Here is a 22,124-nt window from a genome sequence, read left to right as displayed (position 1 = left end):
CCAAATTAAAGAACTGATATTGAATTCAAATTAAGGTTGAATATTCTGATTACTTAACGTCTTTGAAGTAATTTTTTACAATGTATGTCTTATCTGGCCAGAATTCTTAAGAGTTATCTGCAATCTGGCATCCTAAATGGCCTTGTTGTAAGACAACCAACATGAATGTTTTATATTGTTAAGAAAGAATGCATAAATTTCCACAGTTTGTGGATAACTCTGTTTACAGTTGTGTGGTTTTTTAGAATATTTTATAAATATAACAGTATGTACACAGGCTAAGCATCTTGGAGAGACACCTCTGCTTATCAGAGCCTACTGAAAGATTTTCCTTCAGTTTGTCAGCCCCTGAAGCCACTGACTTTTTTAAACCATCCATTAAATAACTTTTAAAAGATTTTATTTCCTATTTCAGGAACTATCTCATAGTGAGGAAAATTGGCTTATGTGCCTCCCTTCCCTGTTTGTTTGTTTGGGTTTTTTTTTCCTTTCATTGTCTTTTTATTTTATCTTATTAGGCTATGTAAGTTCTTGGCAGTAGAAAATATTCTTGCTTTTTTATCTGCTGACAGTGAGAGGTTGCAAAGTGGTAGGTGAAAAGGCCCCTGGCCTCTGTGATGGAATATTATCATTGATATGCAAATGGAGGAAAAAAGATGGGGGGAGCTAAATTATTTTTTTCTGGAGGAAGCAAACTTGATCTTAATTGTGTTCCAGTACTAAATTTCTGCATCAAATTTCTGAAATCCCTGTCCTGAGCTGATCAGTTCCCTTTTCACTCACATATTAGTAGCCAGTTAAAAGGATTCAGAATCTGCTGACATCTTTTCCTTGTCATTGGACTTACTTCGCAGGTATGTCAAGATAAAGACCTTAGTTTTCTAGAATATTTCAGATTCTTTTTCTTTAGAAATTAGACTGAGCATAAACTAGATCAAGATAATCCTTCTTGATTTTGATCACTTGTCAGTGATATGAAAGTCTATCAAATCTGATTTATCTAATATTAATATGCATGACATCAATTGAGAACCTAATTGAATCCATTTATCAGAATTAATGGCCAAGGTGTCATATTTCCAATTTCATCGCATTTAGTGTATTTTTTGGTGTTGAATGTAAGTTAATATTAACCCAGTTTTATGCAAGTATTTCTTTTTTGATAAACAAGTGGAATTACATCTTGAATTTGATTAAGTGTTAATGCTCATTTAGAAGGATTATAACCTTTGGTTACAGCAAGTTATGGGAATCATGTGTCCACTTTTGTTCCCAGCTGTACCATTTATCTATGTGAGTTCAGTCATTTTATTTAATTTGCTTCAGGTTAACCATTTGTAAAATGGGTTTGTGCAGTAAAATGACTTAATGGAAGTCTGTTTTCTGAATACATGACTATGCTAAGGAAAAAAGTCCAGAGAGATGCAAGCTATTATAGAAGAGAATAATGTTTACTTGTAAAACATTCAAATGTATACCGAGCATTCTAGAGAGCTGAGGAAGAGCTCTGATAAAAAGGGTGGGAATGATTGCTATTCCATTCTGCTTGAGGATTTTTGTTCTATTGTATAGAAAGTACATCTGTACCTGTTGAGATGGTTCACCAACATTAAGGACTTGTTTTATACACAGTTCAGTGTTCTCGTGTCTTTGTTGCCTTTTAACATGTGCTCTGACAACAGTTGTTCTCTCATTATTCACTCTGTTGAAGTTTCTTTACCAAGGCCTGCATAATTTGGATCTGCCGTCATGTAGTCTTACCTTCCTTACAGTCCACTGGTATTTTAGTCAATTAAAAAAGAAATTCTCTTTTCTCCTGTCTCCATTTCGGTTTCCAATGAACTGATTTAACAGGTCAACTTCAGCTAAGGCATGAAAAATGGCTGTATTTTTAAAATCAATTGACAGTACTATTGAGGTAGCTTATATATCCCTCTGTGTCGACTGTAAGCAAGGTGCTGGATGAGACAGTAGTTTCAAGCTTTAAACTCTAAGAAAATATCTAATGTGGTAAAGCTTTAACTGTTTATGTTGACCCTTTTCATTTCCAGGTGCTGACAATGTTTAAGATTGTCAATTTAAAAAGGAGGCTTCTGAACTAACGTGTCAGTCTTTCTCAAAAACATGTTTTAGTTCACCTACAAATTTGTCAGTTTGAAATACCTAGTCGAGAAGAAAGGTCAGCAAGCTTAAGTGCTGCTCCATTTAATATGCATATGTACTTTGTGGATATTTCATGGACCGAGAGAATCTAATTTTTTCACTACTTACCTAATAACTCTATTGTACATTAGTGAAAAGTATAACCTTCAGAGAAGCAATACAGTAATAGAATTAAATTAGCCAGGACTGAAAGATAAAGATCCAAATGTACAGGTCACGAACTGGAAATCTTTACTCATGTGAATAGTCCTACTGAAAACACGATGATTGTTTACATCTGTGGAGATGATTTACACTTGTAAAGTTTAACTGGATCAATCCCCTTATCTTTACTGACAGGATTTAGAATTATCTGACGAAAGAAATAATCCCCGTTTAATATCTTATTCATGTTTTCCTGTTCTGCAATATCAGCATCAATCTGAATCTCTCCTGTTCACTAAAGGGTCCAGGGAAATGCTCATAATCTCATTTCTGCTTAGAAATTTCATAGATATAGGTGATATTTCTGATAACAGGCATTTGGAAACTACTTCTGTCCTTGAATGTAGACTTTTGTCTCCTAACAGATATGACTAGATTTTTTTGTGAAACCACCTGTGTGGAAAATTGGACCTTTTCTGTTCTGCCAAACAATTTCTATGATTTGATAAACAAGTATCACAATAATGTGAATAATGTGTTGAAGTGGACAGCTAAGTGGACTAGAGTTATTTACAAAAGTGTTACTAAAATGCAAGTTGTATAGATGCTAGGGGAATCCTATTAACAGATATTAATGTTCCCAAGAAAGAAACAGTATTCTCGCTTTTAGGGAAAATATTATTTTAGAAAATATGAAACATATGTAGTTATCAGCATTATGTGAGCAGAAAGAAAGTGAAAAACATCATTGCTCAAATCTTGAAATAAAACGAGATGTTCAAACCTAGGCATGCAGAATACAATAGAATATTTCAGTTATGCATAATGGTTTCATTTTATAAATAGTTTGTTTTCAAGAAGTTGGCATTGTCAGCAGGATTATCAATGCTTATGAAAATCAGGCAATTTTTGTGTAGGTGCTTATGAGAAGGGACTGTTGATGATTCAACAGAAACAAGATCAAAAGAAGCCTACAGCAAACAAGGCAGAATGAGAAGAAATAAACAAAGTTAGCATTGCACTTTTGACAATGAAGCTGTTTTGATAACTGTGTGTGTGCCAAGGTGCTCAAATGGACCGGTCAAGCCCCAATCAGCCCTCAGGATTGTTTACAGGTTTTATTATTTCTGTACCATCTGGTCAGAACTCATTCTAACATCTGGAGAGTTGTCTGCTTACTAAGTTGTGGCTAGCTAGCAGCAACCGAGAGGAAATAATTTGGAAGGGTTCTTTATGTGCCAGTAAGCTCTAAAGTAATTTAAAATATTTTTTTATAAGTTGGTACGTTGTTACTAATGTGAACTGCAACAGTTACGCTTTGAAAACAGGCTTTTAAATGTTTCTCACCTACAAGTATGTATTTGTAGAACCGATTTCCTTCTATACTTCATGGAGTGTAAGGTGTATGTTAGAGTGCTATTCACAAGCATTTTTCTAACCTTAATTCAATATTGAACATTTAAGAATAAAAATATTATAGTATTTTTCATACATATATATATTTTAGAATCTGACAATAAAATTTTGAAGCTGGGCATCAAACTTGAACATCAAAATGCAGTTCAGTATGCTTTGCTTGTGTCCAGAATGTGCACATTCTTATGAAAAACCACTGTGATCCTGCAGAACAATTTTAGTTATGCTAAAATCGAATATCTTCTATACATACTGCTAATTTATGCCATGTGAGTTAATGCATTTTCGAAGCTAGCATAACGTTTTTTTCCCTCAATGATTATTTTCAACATATTAATGCTTCCATAGCACACCGTTTCAGACTTTGGAACCTACTTGTTGATTTATACGTCATTTATATTTTTTTAGGAATGGCAAACTTATTGAAGAAAATGAAAAATATGTGCTGAGAGGAAGCAATACAGAACTAACAATAAGAGATATAAAAAATATTGATGCAGGTCCTTATATCTGTAATGCTAAAAACAAAGCAGGAAATGATAAAAAACAGACATTCCTTCAAGTTTTTGGTAAGTACTGTATTGCATGTTCCATCCTTCCTTTTTATATGTAAATAGTAGGGAACTGAAGTTATAATTCACAATTTTCAGTGGAACAGTTTATCTGCAAGGTGTCTACTGAAGCAGCAAGCCACTCTGAATAATTTTACAGATTTTTCCTCCCTGTTGGCTACTTTAACCTTTACACCTGACTTTAATTTTGAAAAGGCTGTCTTCGGCATTAGTTTTTCTACTATTCAGATACAGTACAATGGAGTGTTAAATTGTTAATTCACTCTGGTTTTCCTTTAAAAGTTGGCTTATTGCAAGAAAACCAAGAGAAGAAAGGGAAAAATTATAAAAGGGGAAAACCCAGGTTATTTGTACTTCTAAGCAGTGCTTTTCTTTTTTTTTTTTTTACCTTTTTTTTTTTTTAATAAGAAGACACCATGCAGAGGTGTTCCTGATTATTTTTTATTTATTTTTCTTTCTTGATTTTTATTTTAAGTGCATGATTGCAGATGGAGTCACAAAAAAAACATTGTCTGATCTGAGTTTCAAAGGATAGAAGTAATAACATGAAAACTTATTTCTCTTTTTGTGCTCTAACGCTCAATTTGTGTTCGTGATTCTCTGCTTTACATAGAGCTGATAATTCCTTTGAAGTTTTGTGTAGCTATAACCTAGGGAGAGTAGGCATCTGTGAGAATGTAGAAAACTTCCGGCAGAATCATTGTGCAGGATCAAGGCTGTAGCTTATTTATGAAAAACATACAAAAAAGTAATGTGTTGGGGTTTTTTGGCTCGTAGTAGAGAGAAAGACCATTTATATTTGAACAGCTAAAGCACATACTTAGGACGATGGGAAATTAAATGTTAAGTCCCAATTAAAACTAACAATACAAAGTGAAACGGTTCTAACGGGAGAGGTAAATCTGGTAATTTGCTCTGAAAAAGCTAAACAGTTGGGTTGGATAATCCTGTCGTTTGGGATTTGGGAGCCTGAGGCTGAAGCTGTGGTGTCAGGTGAACAGGTTAGCTGTGTCTGTGTGCCTTACACTGGCTTTCCTATTTGGGAAGCTCTTCATAGCCCTTCATGCCATGCTCTCTCCATTGCTCCATACTCCAGATGGGTTGCCTAACCATTGGGCTACTTTGTTCTTCTGAGGTGCTTGAAAGTTATTCTCAAGTGCTTTTCAAAGGAAAGAAGCTGAAATACAGTTTTGGATTTCATCCCAGCCTCAAGGTGTAGAGCATCTTGAAGATTTTTGTGGAGAAACCTAAACATTTTATTCAATTGTATTTCCAAAATTAAAAATAAATAAAATTAAATAAAAATTAAATAAATTAAAAATAAAAACAAAAACAACAAAAAAAACCAACAACCCAAAACTGAAACTAATTTGAAGGAATAGAAAAGACTAAGTTTCAGACAGAAATAATTTTGTGTGATTCAAGTACTTCTAAGTATGGATGAAATTTACGTAGGTAACTTTTTAATGCAAGGAATAGGGAAAGGGAGACACCAGACTAAGAGTGAGTATTTCCTGTATACATTCTTCCATCTTTTAACAACCACTATTCTGGGGACTCCCTGGGAAGCTAAATCCAAATGATTTAATAGATACCATGACTTCGTTTCATTCATTTTGAACCTACACATCCTTTTTGTTTCCACAACATCCTAAAGTGCTAAATTCCTTGAATTATTTCTTTCTTGCACGAAAAATTATTTCCTATGTTTAAGTTTGGAGGCTGTTCATTCCTTTGGCTTGTAATTCTCATTTTAAGATGAAAAGTGAAGAATAATTCCATGTGTTATTTACGTAAAATGTAGTTTTCTCTCTTGCTAGTCCATTTATTTTTTAAGGTGCGAGTTTCTAGTCTATTTAATTTCTCCTACTGTGGAAATGATTATGCATCTCTGAACCATGCGTTCCTGTACCTTTTTGGTCATAATTGCCTGTTTGTGAAATGGCAAGGCAAGAATTGCATGCTGGATTCACGTCTGGGCCGGGGGGGAGCCTGGCTGTTCAGCAGCACAGCGCTGCTTCTGCTTTGATCTCTGCCTTCTCCCACATGCGGTTTCCTCTCTGACTCTCCCCAAGCACTGAACTCGTGTTTCCACAGAACTGTCTGCAGTGTCTCCCAGGTCCCTTTCCTGAGTGGTTATAGCTAATTTAGAACATGTTAAGTATGTATATTTAGAGTTCTTCCTCTGTGGTTTACTATTGGACATATTTAAATCAGATTATAATTATCTGTGTCCTATTAGTTTGACCTTAGGGAATAGTACCATAAATTAAGCCTCTGACCTTATTTGTAATCTCTAAACCTAGTGTGATTTTCATGTAATACTGCCTTTACGAAATTCATCTCTACGTTCAGTCTGGAAACATGTAGCAGAGTAGTTGTATTTTCTCCTACAAAGAGCTTTACTTTTGCTTTTGTCTCTCTCACGCAGGTTAAACTCCCAGTCATAAATATAGCCAACATCTTAATATACATTTCTTCCCCTTAAATGTATTCAAAAAACTGCAGTTTGAAAATGGCAAGGCAGATGGCTGATTATTATAGCTAAATAGTACACAAACAGCGAGTTTGTGTTAAAATGACCTATTAAATTACATTTTTCTTTTCCATTCCATTAGCTTGCTCGTCTCACCTTCCTGCTGTCTTTAATTTTAATTTACAGTGCAAACTCCTTGGCGATGACTATTGTCTCCACTGCGACAGGGCTCTGGCAGGGCTGAAACTTGTAATAACAGTAATGTAACCATAATGCAATAAGAATAACAGTAACATTATAGCATTCAGCATTTAAAATTTCTAGTACTCTGCACTTTTGAATGAACATGCCCATCTTAGTTCCATCTAACACATGCATATGTTTAGTTTCCATGCAAGATTTTTTCGTTCAACATTTTTTTTTTATTTCCAGTGTCAGTTAAAAATGCTATTTTGTCCTCATATCAAATTCTTACGCTGACAGTTTTTCTGGAACACTAACACATATATAGAAACCTATATGCACACACCCTGCTCTTCCCAGTTCTTTATCTTTGTTAGTGCTTCTTATCTGTTCTACTGAATAAGGCTTAGAAGAATAAAGAAAACCCTGTTTCCCTCAAAGGCATTCTTACTGATCATGATTTGGTAATCTCTATCTGTCATCTGCTATAGTTCTCTCTGCATTGTTATCTATTTCTACCTGAAAGATCTCATCCATATTAATGCTTAGGACTTGTGCTAAGATTTTTTTTATGTTTAGTCCTTCTGAATGGCTTGAAACTGTAGGTGTTCCTCCTTGAATTTTTTCAAAAATATTTTTAGTATTTGTCTCTGCTTGGTAGCTAACTTTGTATCTCACTTACCCATATTATTCATTTTCATTGTTTGATTTGTTTTGTGATGTAATTAGCCATTATGTGTTTAGCCATGTGTGTTTATATACATGTGAATAAGCATTTTGAATTATGAAATACTACATTTTTACAGCTGTGGGCATCCCAACAAAGTTTTCAAAAATAACATAATAATAAGAGCAGTCAAGAAAATTCAGTCCTTTAAAACCTTCCTACATTGTCTCACTTTCTAAGACCTAAATATGTGTTTCTGCATCGTTACTTCTCCAGAGTGATGGCAGTAGTATTCATTTACCTTATAATAAAACATCTAATCATGCTAAATGAAACAAAATTAGCTTTAATTAAAAACATATTCATGCTTTATAAGAACAGTGCTTATATTCCGAAGACAGTTTATATGTCTTCATTTTGTTTGTTCCTTAGTTGATCATTTCCACTCCTTAATCACTCAAATGCTTGGTTCTACCATTCCATGATGCATAAATAATTGAGGTTTTCAACAAGTTTTCTCTCTTCTGTACATATGCCATAGAAAGAGACATTTCTGTCTAGAAATGTATGTTTCTAGAAAGGGAAAAATACCTTTTCTTTAATCAGAATTGGTAAAAAATGGGAAGGAGTTCTAGCATATGTTAATTTGAAGTTCCCTAAGGTATAGGTCTTTTACCTACATAATCTATGAGAGGGTAGTCTCAGCTTATCAAAAATATTTCATTGGCATTTCAGTAGCTTGTGGCGATTTCATGAAAGTCAAATGACAGAAAAATACCTCAAGAAGCATTACCCTTTATAATTATTGTATAGTTTAAGCACACAATATTTTTATTTTCTAGATGTCTTTTAAAATATAATCTGAATCTTATATAGCAGGAAGGTTTTTACAGCTGTGTTCAATTTAACTTTTATTGGTTATTGAAAAAAGTATATGCTATTATTCTTTTTTAATCTGTCATCAGGCAGATGAGAGGTAATGTAATGGACCTCTCCTGTCTTATCCCTCTCTGATGTGTTCCAAATGTTAAAATTCAAAACACTTAGATTAATCTAGGCCTTCAAAAGTCACACATCTTGGAACCAAAGAGGCTGCAGTGGATCTATAATGAAACTGGAGTGAGAGGTTGCCTAAATTTTTTCCATTATTTTCAGGCTTAATGACTGCATTCCTTTTACATTTATAGTGCCTGGAGCACACCTAGTTACTTCTCCTTTGAGCTTAATAAGTAAATTAAGATGTATTTCAGTTTGGGGTTTTTTTGTTAGTTTTTTTTTTTTTTTGTGGTTTGTGTTTTTTCTTTTTTCCCCTAAGACACTATTCAATATATATATGGAAGTTCTTCACTTAAATTCATGAATATACATAGAAAAGGAATCCCATGGATCTGTGCATGGAACTGTCTGTGCCTGCTCATCCCAGATATTATGAAGTATACGAACTACAGCTTCACAAAACACAATTCATCAATTAAAGATGTAGTATCAAAAGTTCATACATTTTCTATATTCCTTCTTCCTCCCTTTTACCTTCTTACCTGTTTGGAACACCTCTACTTTTTAAAATTAAAATGGTGCAATCTATAAAGGTAGTGATGCTGGTTCTCTCAGAAGACAAGTAGTGATACCATTTTAATATATACAAAGACTCAGGTTTATCATGCGTTAAATCAACACTTCATACTGGTATGTGTGCAAACCCTTATTTTGATAGGAAGCAAGTTTCAGGATTCTGTTTCTTAGATATTTCCTTGTTGGACTCTAGCTTGTTTACTGAAGTCAAATTGAACCAGCAGTTTCCAGGAGAATGGGATTGCAGTTTTGCTACCTGATACAAGTGTGGCTGTGGAGGAAGATAGCATAAGAGTACGATTTTTCATGTGTCGTATTAATCAAGAGATCCTATCCAGCAGCGATACAGACATAAACTAAGCCTCTTGCCAGTAAACCCATGTTTGTATTAATAATAAGCTGTTTAAAGGAGTTCTTTTCATGAGATATAATCAGGACTATCTCAAGCTTTATATGTTTGCTACTTTCCAAGTCTGATGAACATCTTTTGTCAAAGATCTGGGTAGATCTCTGTGACTTCAATAAATTCTGTTATTTTTCCAAGAAATCAGTTGTAAGTGTCCAATAACAAATCTGGAACCTCAGATTGCTATCGATGTTCTTAATGTTTTTGGGGAGGGTGTAAAGTACACGGCAATGAGCTTAAACTTTCTGTCCAAAAAGGTACTGCCCTTGTCTGAGACAAATCCAGAAGAGGCCAAACTTGTTCACTGAGGAAACATTAGAAAACTTAACACCAACCCTCTCTGCTCAGAGAGCAAATTTTCCAACCAGTAAATGTTATTTATTTGACAGCATCACTCTCTTAATATTTGAAAAATGCATGTCTAGTAATGAGCTATTCCTTTTCCTTCCGAATAAAATAATTTTAATGAAGCTTAAGGATAACTCCTTTCTATATTCAAACCTTCTTTCATTTCAGTCAGGTCATTCAGTTTATAATTTTTAAATACATTATAATACAAATATTTCAATATTTTTGACTGAAGAAACCAGCAAAGACCTGTAGGCTTCCTGGATTGACATTCCAAGACCTGTATTTCCATTTGTTTCATAATTGCTAAAATACAGCAAGCAAATGCCATTTCAGTTTGAGAATGACCTTGTCAATTTAGAAAAAGCAGTTAAATAATTGAGGGCGGGGGGGAAACCCACCTGTTTCAGTATTTCTGTAAATACTAGTGTGGTGGGTTGACCTTGGCTGGCCACTAGGTGCCCACCAAAGCTGCTCTATTACTCCCCCTCCTCAGCTGGACAGGGGAGAGAAAATATAACCAAAGGCTTGTGAGTTGAGATAAGGGCAGGGAGATCACTCAGCAATTACCATCACAGGCAAAACAGACTCGACTTGGGGAAATTAATTTAATTTATTACCAATCGAAACAAAACAGGGTAATGATAAATAAAATCAAATCTTAAAACACTTTCCCCCCACCCCTCCCTTCTTCCCATGCTCAACTTCACTCCCGATTTCTTTGCTTCCTCCCTGCCCCAAGCAGTGAAGGGGGATGGGAAATGGGGGTTGTGGTCAGTTCGTCACACGTTGTCTCTGCTGCTCATTCCTCCTCAGGGCGAGGACTCCTCACACTCTTCCCTTGCTCCAGCGTGGCATACCTCCCACAGGAGACAGTCCCCACGAACTGCTCCAACGTGGGTCCCTTCCACAGGGTGCAGTCCTTCAGGAACAGACTGCTCCAGAGTGTGTCCCCCACGGTGTCACAAGTCCTTCCAGGAGTCTGCTCCAGCATGGGCTTCCCATGGGGTCACAGCCTCCTTTGGGCGCATCCACCTGCTCCAGTGTGGGGACCTCCACAGGCTGCAGGTGGATATCTGCTCAACTGTTAACCTCCATGGGCTGCAGGGGGACAGCCCGCCTCACCATGGTCTTCACCACAGGCTGCAGGGAAACCTCCTCTCAGGCTCCTGGAGCACATCTTCCCCCTCCTTCTTCACTGACCTTGGTGTCTGCAGAGTTGTTGCTCTCACATATACTCACTCCTCTCTTCTGGCTGCTGTTGTGCAGCAGTTTTTTGCCCTTCTTAAATATATTATCCCAGAGGTGTTACCGCCATCACTGATGGGCTCAGTCTTGGCCAACAGTGAGTCCATCTTGGAGCCGACTGGCATTGGCTCTATCGGACATGGGGGAAGTTTCTAGCAGCTTCTCACAGAAGCCACCCCTGTAGCACCCCCCGCCACCTCCGGCTACCAAAACCTTGCCTCACAAGCCTAATGCAAATAGTCTGGGCATTTTCAAATAAATATTGTCATTTACATGTACACAAAATTATTTTAATACTTTACAATGTCCAAAATGTCATAAAAAAGTAGTCAAACAGTATAAAAACTTGCAGTCGATGGCAAGTTATGACTTGTGACCTACAAAAATGAAGCAATTAAATAATATCCACCGTTTGAGCTCTCTTCTTCTTCCTAGTAATAACTGTCAGCTAGATATATTTGATGATTAATCAGTGCTTATTCCTTTAAATGTCAGCTGTTCATGTCTAAAATGTCAAGCTAAAACTTTATGTCTTGTGATCTATTTGAAGAAGAACTTAAAGAAATTTAGAATATAATTCTAAGATTAAAAATTAAAGAGTATTAGTTATACGATTTAGAGCATGCATCAACTTGAGAAGATCATATTGTTTGTCATGTCCAGATGGCAAAATCCTCTTGTTCTGATGGAAATAATGTAATTCCAAATTTTACAAATTTCTTGACATAAAATAATATGTATGATGCTTTTTTTTAAATGAATGATATATCTGCCATAGCCCTTTTGTTGTTTCCAGGGATGATATTATATCAAAGTATAGAAAAGAAAGAACAGATTATATTGTAGCCAGGAGACATGGCTATAGAAGTAGAGCATTTGAATTACCCAAGGTAGAATATTTCACAGGCATTTGCATGAATCTGAAAGTGAGTGTAATAACTGAAGTTATTTTGAAGTTTAGCTTGGTTATCTTTTATCTCAAATTCTTTTTTTGTAGCACTTTCAAATGACAGCCCTTGTTATACTATTGAAGAACGTTTCAGCTTTTCTCAGTCAAATTGATGTCCTCCTGTTTTACTACCTTCTAATGCATCCAGTAAAGCTGGATCCAGTTGACATTTCAAGAACCACTGATCTCTCAGGGTATTTTCTTTCTGCACCCAATGTCACTCACCGTAGATTATATCTTAATGAAGCAGGGTATTAGTGCAGTGCTTTGTTAGGTAAAATATTACCTGTTTTTCATCTCTATGCAGTAAATACACAATAGATTATTTGTAATAGTCAAGGGTGGGCAGACAGTATACAAGCAACAGAAGGAGTATGGAGATAAGGAATGAGAAATGACACCAAGAACGGTGTGGTGAAAATGGATAAAAGAGAGGTAGATACTGTGTCTGGATATAGCAAGTTTGAACCTGGTTGTATTGTTTTTCTTGGTACTGCTGAATGCAGCATCTGTGAGGCAATGGTCATAAATGAAATAGTGTCCATAAAATGAAAAAGTAGACTAGACATAAGGAAAACATTCTTCATCACGAGGCAGGCACTGCAACAGGCTGGTAAGAAAGGCCGTGTAGTCTCTGTTCTTGGCATTTTTCAAGGTAGAGCTAACAAATCCCTGAGCAATCTGGTCTGAACAGGGTCTGTTGACCCCGTGTTGATGAGGAGGTTGGTCAAGGTGACCTTCTGGAGACCTTTCCAACCTGAATGGTTCTTTTTCCACTTTTGATCCACTAACATAAGCCAATATTACTTTTCTGTGTAGCATATACTTTTGTAACCTCATTAGAAAATAGGTTACCCCTCTGCTTATTTTCTGCTTCATAGAATATACTATACTAGTGCTTCCTCAAAAGCAAAACTCAGGAAAACTACATAGAAAATACGTGATTTTCAACAAATGTCCTTAATTTTTACAAAGTCAACGCTAAGAGCTGCCAAAATTAAATTTAGTCATGTAACCTTAATTCACTGGTTTTGAGTGTAAACATATTGAATCATATTCTTATTACATTATTACATGTTAGGTTTTCCAGTGGGATGAATGTCTTATTCAAAGTGTAGACTTCATAGAAACTTATTAATGGTTATATATGGGTGAACGTATAAGACCAAACCATTTTTTATGAAAGGACTTGAATGCAATGGAAGAGAGTACTATTCTATACATGGTTCTACAACAGAGTTCTTCTATGATATTGTACAGATAAGTGCTCTAAATAAAAGTATTCACATGTAACCAGAAATTGTATTGCATAAGTAAATAACCTGGCAAGGCACAGTATAGATTGACAGCTGCGGTTGCTGTATGCTTGTGGCTATAAAGTGGAATGATTTGAAGAATGCAAACGCTATCTGGATTTTTTTTAGGTGTATCTTACTACCAATTTACTCGGTAAGTAAGGATGAATAGCTTTGTATCAGAGGACTTAACAGTGTTAATACCAGTACAATATGTTTGTTATTGGGGCATTTTGTTAAGTTCTGTTATTTGTGTAAGGGAGTTAAATATTGCTAAAGATCAAAGACCAAGAATATTAATATTTTTTTTCCAAATAATTTGTATTTGAAGACAAACACAGATTGTTGTAGAATCAAAAAATGCCTGAGGCAGGAGCGCACCTCTGGAGACCACCTAGTCCAACCCCCTGCTCAGAGGAGGGCCAGGCAGACCAGGTGTCTTGCACCATGTCTAGCTGGGGTTAGAACATCTTCAAGGATGGAGATTCCACAGTCTCCTGGGCAGCTTTTTATGCTGTTTAGTCTCCCTCTCAGTAAAATAGGTTTTTCCTCTTCCTGTATTTCTATTTGCCTCTTGCCCTGTCACTGGGCACCGCCAAGAAGATTCTGGCTCTATCCGTACTCACCTCTATGAGGTATTTGTACACATGGTTAGGATCCCTGGAGCCTTCTCTACTCAAGGGTGAATTGCTCTCTTGCTGTCAACTTCATGTCCACCAGGACTCCCTGGGCACTTTCTGCAGAGTTACTTTCCAGCCAGTCAGCACCCATCCTGCACTGGTCCATGGAGTTATTCCTGCTCAGGTGCTGGATCATCATGGAATCATTGAATCTTTACTTCATTCCTGAAGCTCCAGAGAGTAGCAAGGGCTCACTGGTCCCTAAGGACAGCAAGCCAGGAGCAAAGCACACGAACACAGCCATCGGGGTAGGGGCCTCGTCAGCCAGGACCCGTCCCACACTACCCCACCGAGGGGAGCAGGCAGTCAGGCAGTCCCATGGATGTCAGCCGTGCTGAGCCAGGAGTCCAGGTCATCAGACTTACAGAAATGGTTGTTGTGCAACTTGAAGTCAGAAAAGTTAATTGCTCTTATCGATGGTAACATTAAACCTTTAGTTAATCCTAAGTAAAAAAAAGAAAAAAACAGGAATGTGCTTTAACAAACAAATAGTGGTTTAAAAGATAGATTTTGACATGACATTATTTGTGCAGAACGAGTAATGTAATTTGTATTTTTAACAGTACAGCCTCAAATAATACAACTTAAAAATGAAACCACATTTGAGAATGGGAAAGCCACCCTCATCTGTGAAGCAGAAGGAGAACCTGTTCCAGAGATTACTTGGAAAAGGGCCATTGATGGAATAACTTTCTCTGAAGGTGACAAGGTAAATCAGCCTTTAATGTCTAAATTATCTAAATATTTATTGTCTGGCTAATCTTTTTGTAAGCAGAAAATTAATTTAGATATAGATTAATTCTAGATTCCTCTGGAATTGGAAGGAATTGCTATTTTCAAAGTTAATGAGAGAGATGTGGAGATTCTAAATTTTAAATTGAAACAAACAGAGAAATAAAAAAGCAATTAAAGTGCTGAAAGGTAATTCATCTCGTCAGGCCTAAATGTTTATACATAATCCATATGGGTTTGAATTTTGTCTTCATCATAATGACTGCCCATAGCCCTTCTTTACTATATTTGGACTCTGTCTAGTGTTTCTCAAAATGCAGTGGAGCTTATAGAAATCTGAAATAAAAAATTTGAAATACATTGGAGTTCTTTATTTCCCGCTTCTGATTTTTTTTCTGTTTTTGTCTTTTCTTATATTTTTCCTCACACAGAGCAAGTAACTACAAACTGAGCCTATTTCCCCATTTTGTTTTCCCATTTTTATGTTTTATTTCAAAAGTAGGTTGAGAGAGATTACAGTTTGACAATGAAGAAAGTCACTTTACGAAAAAGAGCTGTAGATAGATGAAATGGTGAAAGGAAAAGGGAACGGTGTAATGTTATTCCGAACTATGCAGATAGCAAGCTGTTTCTAAAGACCCCTCCTTCTTTTTCTTTTTTTTAAATAATTTTCTTTAAATATTTGAATAAGTGTTTTCTTATTAATTTCCTTACATAAACTACATAATTTCTCTGTGCTCGTTAAAATCTGAGATGCCATCTTTCTGGCTAGCTAATTCAGAATTTTTACTCCAGATGATCAAATAGCAAAATACAGTCTTCTTGCAGATGTTTGCATTAAGCTGTTGCTTAAAAAAGGAATTGACAAACTTATACAGTAATCATACCACTGAGAGAATTAACCACACAGTAAGTCACTCAGTTTATAGGGAATTGCTGTATATTAAGGAATGAGGTACTTCCATTATTTGTGTTCTGAAGGAGTACAGTCTGGTCTAGTTTCTGACTTGACCTTTCCTGGAATTCAGGTGGTTTATGTGAGGCTCTGTCTACCATTTTCCTGCTCTATGATTTCCATTTGGGAGCAACATAACAGTATTAATATAAAATTTTTTCTCATGGTTTTGCATTAAAACGAAGCAGTTCTCTCCTCCTTTAATATTTCAACTCAAAGGTCATCTTTCTGACCCACAAAGACTATACTTGGTTCAAACATTACAAATGTAACTTTTCACTTATGTTTTGAATGTTCCTAAAGTAACTTTGTTATATCAGAAATTGAAAATGAAAGCAAATTGCAGAAACAAGCTAAAAAAATGTTGGTGCAATTGAAACCTGAAATTTATCCGGTGCTTATATAAGACAGTATTACATTCTTAATTCAAACTGCAGGTGGTTAAACTGTCTAGACATGTTACTGTAGAATTCTATGAACTGAGATTCAACTGAATAATACTGGCAACCAAACTAAAACCTATATTCACTTTCTACCAGTGTGCTGACATGCTGTACGTGGAAGATAAAAAGAATGTTCTTGCCAATGAAAGAATTCTATATGTATTGTTCATGGGAGAGTTTTTGCTGAACGTTGAATAAATGTTCTGAAATACTGTACATGCTCTTGAGCTATAAAATATGCTGCTGCATTTGCCCTGTGGTCCTCTAGCTCTTGGGTGCCAAAGCCTTGGCTTGTGCTTTCCTATCAAATTAGGTGACTAGGGAACAAAACTGGCAGTGATTAAATTATTGAATAATTGTTGAATAATACAGCAATGTTTTGCACACAGAAAGAGAAGAAAAGGGTGATTGAAGAAAATGGGGAGGTGGGGGGCTTGAACCTAGTCTTTAATTGAAAATATTACATATATGTGATAACTTTTGAAATAATGTTCAATCACCAAACATATTTGCATAAATAAAAAAATTATCATCTACATCCATCTTTTGATTTTTTTACCAGTTTTAAAACATTTTTTGGTGTAGACTGCACTTTATTCAACACTTTTGTTGAATTAAGAGTATCTTTAGGGGATGAATTTTTTCTGTAAAAGATGGAAGAACTGCTCTAACTATAATATTAACATGATGATGATTAAAAAGCACAGAAAGTGTTGTTCTTATTTTTAATTATACTTTTATTACTTTTAGTATGTAGCTCTTCAATCATATTATTCTTTTTTTGCTAAAATGCAAGCATTACCTCATGTGGATAAGGAGGAATCATTCTTAGGCTGCATGGATTCAGAATGTTTTCTTTCAAATTATAGATAGATCTTATAATCAGGACAAAGACTTTTCTCAGTTTTGAAATTATTATATCCAAAAGAATGGAAAATATGCACCAAAGTCATAGATCAAAGAAATAACCCTGCTGGGCTTAAGGAGGATAATGTTAATGAGTAAGAGGTCTATAATTATCTCTTAGGAAAATATAGCTTTGATAAAGGATTTTCAGTACATCAGAAGTGTGTATTTGAAAGTTGAAGCCAAGTGAGTTCAAACCAGAAGCAAAGAAGCCTTTTCCTCTCTCCTTTTATCAGTTAGCCTTTGGAACAGCCTACCGCACAGAGTGCGGTCCCTCTTTCCTTAATAATTTGAAATAAAGGGGTCTTTCCCCTTCCTCTGACCTCTCTTGAAAGTTTAAATGCAAAGTTTTCTGGGAGATCACATTAAAAGACCCCTGTAATTGTTTTATGGTTTTATAACCCATAAATAAATGGGAGTGGGTAAGCCTGAGTAAATGAATGATTATGCATGACAGAAGGTGTTTGTCTCACCCTTAAAGATTTGAAAATGGAAATGGAGGTTTAGTCAAAGACCAGAGCTTCATCTGCTGTTGCAGTGTCAAGCCAAAACTCTCTGCTTGGTGCATGTGCTCTGCCTCTGTGTTTCTAGTTCCCGACTCCCCAGCATTGCACGTCCTTTCACTGGCATGCCAAGCTGGCCATGCTGCTTTTGACTGTGATTCTAAATGGCATATTCCTACAGGCCTCTCTGCATCCAGCAGGCCTGGCCCTTTTCCCAGTAAAAAGAGGAGGCAGGAGAAGAGTTGCTTTTTGTAGAACAGAAGGAAGGCTAGTGATTTGATTTGATTTGTGGTAATCACTAATAAAATGGATGGTGGACATGCACATAAATATCTACAAACATCCCTGAAGAAGAGCATATCCTGATTCTCTGCTAAAAAAAAAAGTCAGATTCCTGTGCATACCACAGAAGTGTGAGGGCAGAGTTTCATGCTCTACTTTCCTAGTATCTAATTCTAGCAGAAATATGAAAGCTGACCAAAATATGTTGTTTGTAATTACCATTTCAAGCCCTGTTTTGGAACACAAATGACAATAACAGATGGGGCTTGATATGAGGCAGTGGCTCCACTGTATGCAGCGTGTGTCCAAAGGGACAATCTTTACCCTGAAGACTTTATGATCTAAACATTCAAATGAATGAAAGAAGTCAGTGTAGAGAGGTCACAGTCCAGTATCTCATACACAATCTTGATAATGCCTCGTGTGGGGTAACTGGTTAACAAAAAAAAAAATAATAAAACATTCCAACTCACAGCCTAATAAAAAGAAAGAATTTGCAACTTGGGTGTTGGATTTAAGATATCTGAAATCATACTGTATTTTGAATATATTTGATACAGATTCACCAAATGTCTTTGAAATACCTTACACTATTCTCCTTGTAAAGTAAAAAAAAATCTCTGATTTTTAACTTTGTAATGAAGACTAGAGAGTTCTGCTTCCTTTCATCTACCTACCATTGCAATAATAATCTGGTGTTCCCATGAAATTTCCTATGACATTGTTTCTAAATATTGCAGAGCTCAGACAAACAATTAAATGCTTTTCCAAGTTTGAATTCACTTTATATTGCCATGCAAATCATAACTATTTGGAGCTTATAGAGTTTTTCGTAGTTTTCATGACCAGACGATAGGCAAAGGTAAAGAATTTGGGGTTTGTTTTGTCTTTTTCTTTGAAAGGTCAACTCTGCTTTTCCCCTAAGCCTCTTAACTCCACTTCAGCTATTAAAAATGTTAATAAAAAGAATCTGAAATTATTTTGACTCCCTGTATATGGTATTGTCACTGCACAAAAAGAAGCAGTGTTACAGTGTCAGCGAATTGTGTTGCCTTTTGAGATAGTAATGAGAGCTTTGTTACATTCTTGCTTGTCAAGGATTAGCTCTTTATTTGAGATTAATCAACCAAAAAGAGGAAACATAGATATATCTAAGGTATTTTAATTGATTCCATGAGATTTCTTCCTTTTTCTGAGCTGTACAAATACCAGTCTTTGTAAATTAATCTCAGGAACTTTTCTCCTTTGAATAGCTGGGAAGATGTAAGGGGCAAGTCTCCTTGCCTTATCGAAGAAAATTGTAATAACCCGTTTCACTTACAAATTGTATGAACAGCTTCTGCTTACAATATCATAGAATATTTTTGCTGTTGTAATATATTAGCACAGGCCTTCAGACTAGCTGCAGTTGCACTTGATTATGCAATTGAGACACTCTGCAAACAATTCGATCAGGCATCAAAGTTTTTGTTATTTTGTTTGTAACTCTAAAATTAATCGTAGTGGGCTTCACATGTTAATGCTATGAAATAGAAGACTAAAAATATTGTTACTGGAAGAAGAAGGTAAATACATTGACTTAAGAGTGAGTAGAAAGCAGGACAGTGGCCTTAAATGTTAGGCAATTAGTACTATTGAGAATATACGGATTTATACCCTGTGACATATGCAAAACATGGAGTACATATGAGCACTGAATAGTGTATTATACTGTCACCAGTTACTTGATCCATAGAAATCTGCCTATGTTTTGGGGCTCCTTCATCTTCTCTTTGTCATGTTCAGCTACACTAATATGGATTTGGGACAAACTCTTCAGTAAATTAGAAGGAGCTAAAAGTAGAGCATACAGTTTTGGAAGATGACAATATCTTAGTATGAAGATTGATTTTGGAGGGGTAAGATCATATGCAGTTAGAAATAAATAGCAGATTTCCTGGGTGAGTGGAGGAAGCATTACAGTAGGAAAGCTGTAAGCCAGTGTGGATATTTCAAAGTCCTTAACTAGCCCAATCACTCAGATGAGTTCCATACGCTCATTTAGGTAACAGTATCTACAGTGATGTGTAAATGAAGCCAAAACTGTAGCCAGAAATTATTTTGAAGTACCATAGCCTCTTCCCCAGTTCAGGCTTGGTTGGTGGTTATATTGACCACTAAATATCAGGCACATGGCCAGAAGGCCCTTCAGATTTGTTCCTCTTTTAAGAGAGAAGTTAATGCTTTGTTACCCAGAGTAGACCCAAATGGCTTTACGTACACACATCCATATATGTACGCATGTCGTGTGTCTGACTGTATTGGTATTACACTAGCTCAGAATTTTCTCATTTCTTCAAATTTTTCCTTTCAGTAAAATTATAAGGTCCGTTTCCACTGGGACAGAATTAAGTAACGGGAGACAAAGTTGTTCATTCTTTAAAGATGACAAAAAGGCAAGAAAATGTAAAATTTAATACGTCTTCTGTATTAAAAGCTTAAACAACCTAGGAAAAGAAGGATGTTTATTTAGGAACATGACTAATTTAATCAGTTGTTTAACATGATACCTAAACTTAAATTAAGTACAAAGTTTTTATCCATTCTGTAAAAGGATAATCCTATTTCTACCGAATTTATATTTCATACTTAGATATCGCCCTCTGTTTAATCCATTTGCTTGTGTACTACCTATGCACCAAGTAGATATTTTTTTGTGCTTTCTATGGCTTGTGGTGCTGCATTTACTGAAATAAAGCCATACAAGCTTGGAAATGACATTTCTTTCCCTTCCAATATTAGCTTTTTACATGTAGTCATCAGTGATGATATTCCATCTGTTACACTAATGAAGACTGAAACTATCAGAGAACTTTTTATGGACCAGCATTTTCTACCATACCAGTGCAGCTTGGACTTGAATATTCATTCATTCATTCCTTCCACTACGCAAAAGATTGTTTCATGAGCTTCTGTCTAAGTATCAGTTGTATTATCTGCTAACAGTTTAATAACTTTGAAATAGCTGTTACTTCTCTGATGAAATAGAGATCCTGCATTTGATGATACATTAAGCAATACAGCCACACTTTATAGACTGGAGTCATTTGATAGTTTTCACCAACATACTATAGGACATTCTCCAGAGACTTCGGAAATGTTACATTTTCTAGATACCGTGGAAACTCATAGGAAATGAGTACAATCAACAGCACAATCAGCAGTGGAATGCTGGCAAAATGTAATTTATGCTATTAAAACCTGTCAGTAGTTTTCCTTACCTGAAAGGCAGTTTTAATTCCCTTGTATATTAGGAGAAATGAGTGTCTAGACTTTCGGGAAAATCAGGATGAAAGCAAGTGGCCTGGAAAGTCTTTTTCATTTTTTTTTATTTTTTTTTTTCTAACAAATTATCTAAAATCTGTCTAGTAATTTGTTCTTAGTAATTTGTTAATGTCCTTAATATGCTGTTAAAAAACCCACATTTTCCTATCATGTTTTCACTGTACCATCTCCCTGTGTGCATCTACTCATACACTATATTCCTATTAGTAACAGTTTCCAGATTTCAAACACAGTCAAGTTATGCAGTTTAACGTGACAGTGATGATGTACTAGTGTATGTCTGTCATTTGTGTGACAGTTAGGAGGCTGTGCAACTTAACTGAAAGCATAATGCAAGAATCTTATTCCTTTGCATTAGGAAAAGTGAAGACTCTCTGCGCCTTCCCTTACTGACAGCTTCTGAAATTCAGCAAACGATATTTCTTAGGTTTGCTTAACTGAACCATAGGTCTGAGCTCTGATTCATAGTCAAAAGAACTTCCATCCATGCATGAACTCAACCTGTGTTACTAAAATTTCTAAATGTTGCAATAGCATAAATAATGGTATCAACAATAAGATGTGTTTTGTCTTTCTAGAAATTTCTGCTTGTAGAAATCAAGTGGTAATCTTTACCTTACTGCAAGCTGATCATCTAACATGCTTTAATGTATCTTATAGGTAGCTGATATGTAATGTTACAGCCCTCAGGGCTATATTACTTGGTAAAAATTCATTAAATTAAGATAGCACTCTATAAATGTTCCTCTACGTAAAAAGGTATACAAAAGTGGATATTTTATTTAGCAATTTCCATTAAGAATACAGTTTTGTGACTATTTAGAATTCCAAACTGAATAAATACCATTCTACCAGCACAT

The 22,124-nt window shown here is 35.7% G+C and overlaps 1 protein-coding gene across 2 annotated transcripts in view; it reads left to right on the top strand.

Moving 5' to 3' along the window:
* Positions 1-22,124, top strand: part of NCAM2 (neural cell adhesion molecule 2) — a 303,009-nt gene that overhangs the window by 177,158 nt on the left and 103,727 nt on the right. For both annotated transcript variants that reach the window (XM_063347313.1, XM_063347322.1), the window contains exons 7-8: positions 4,132-4,292; positions 14,683-14,828. In XM_063347313.1, the coding sequence (XP_063203383.1) occupies positions 4,132-4,292; positions 14,683-14,828 (307 nt within the window). The remainder of the gene's footprint in view (positions 1-4,131; positions 4,293-14,682; positions 14,829-22,124) is intronic.

Source organism: Chroicocephalus ridibundus, chromosome 1 (assembly GCF_963924245.1).
Source record: "Chroicocephalus ridibundus chromosome 1, bChrRid1.1, whole genome shotgun sequence".
NCBI classification, from domain to species: Eukaryota; Metazoa; Chordata; class Aves; order Charadriiformes; family Laridae; genus Chroicocephalus; species Chroicocephalus ridibundus.
The sequence above is the reverse complement of the archived record's forward strand: the minus strand, read 5'-3'. Positions and strand labels throughout refer to the sequence as shown.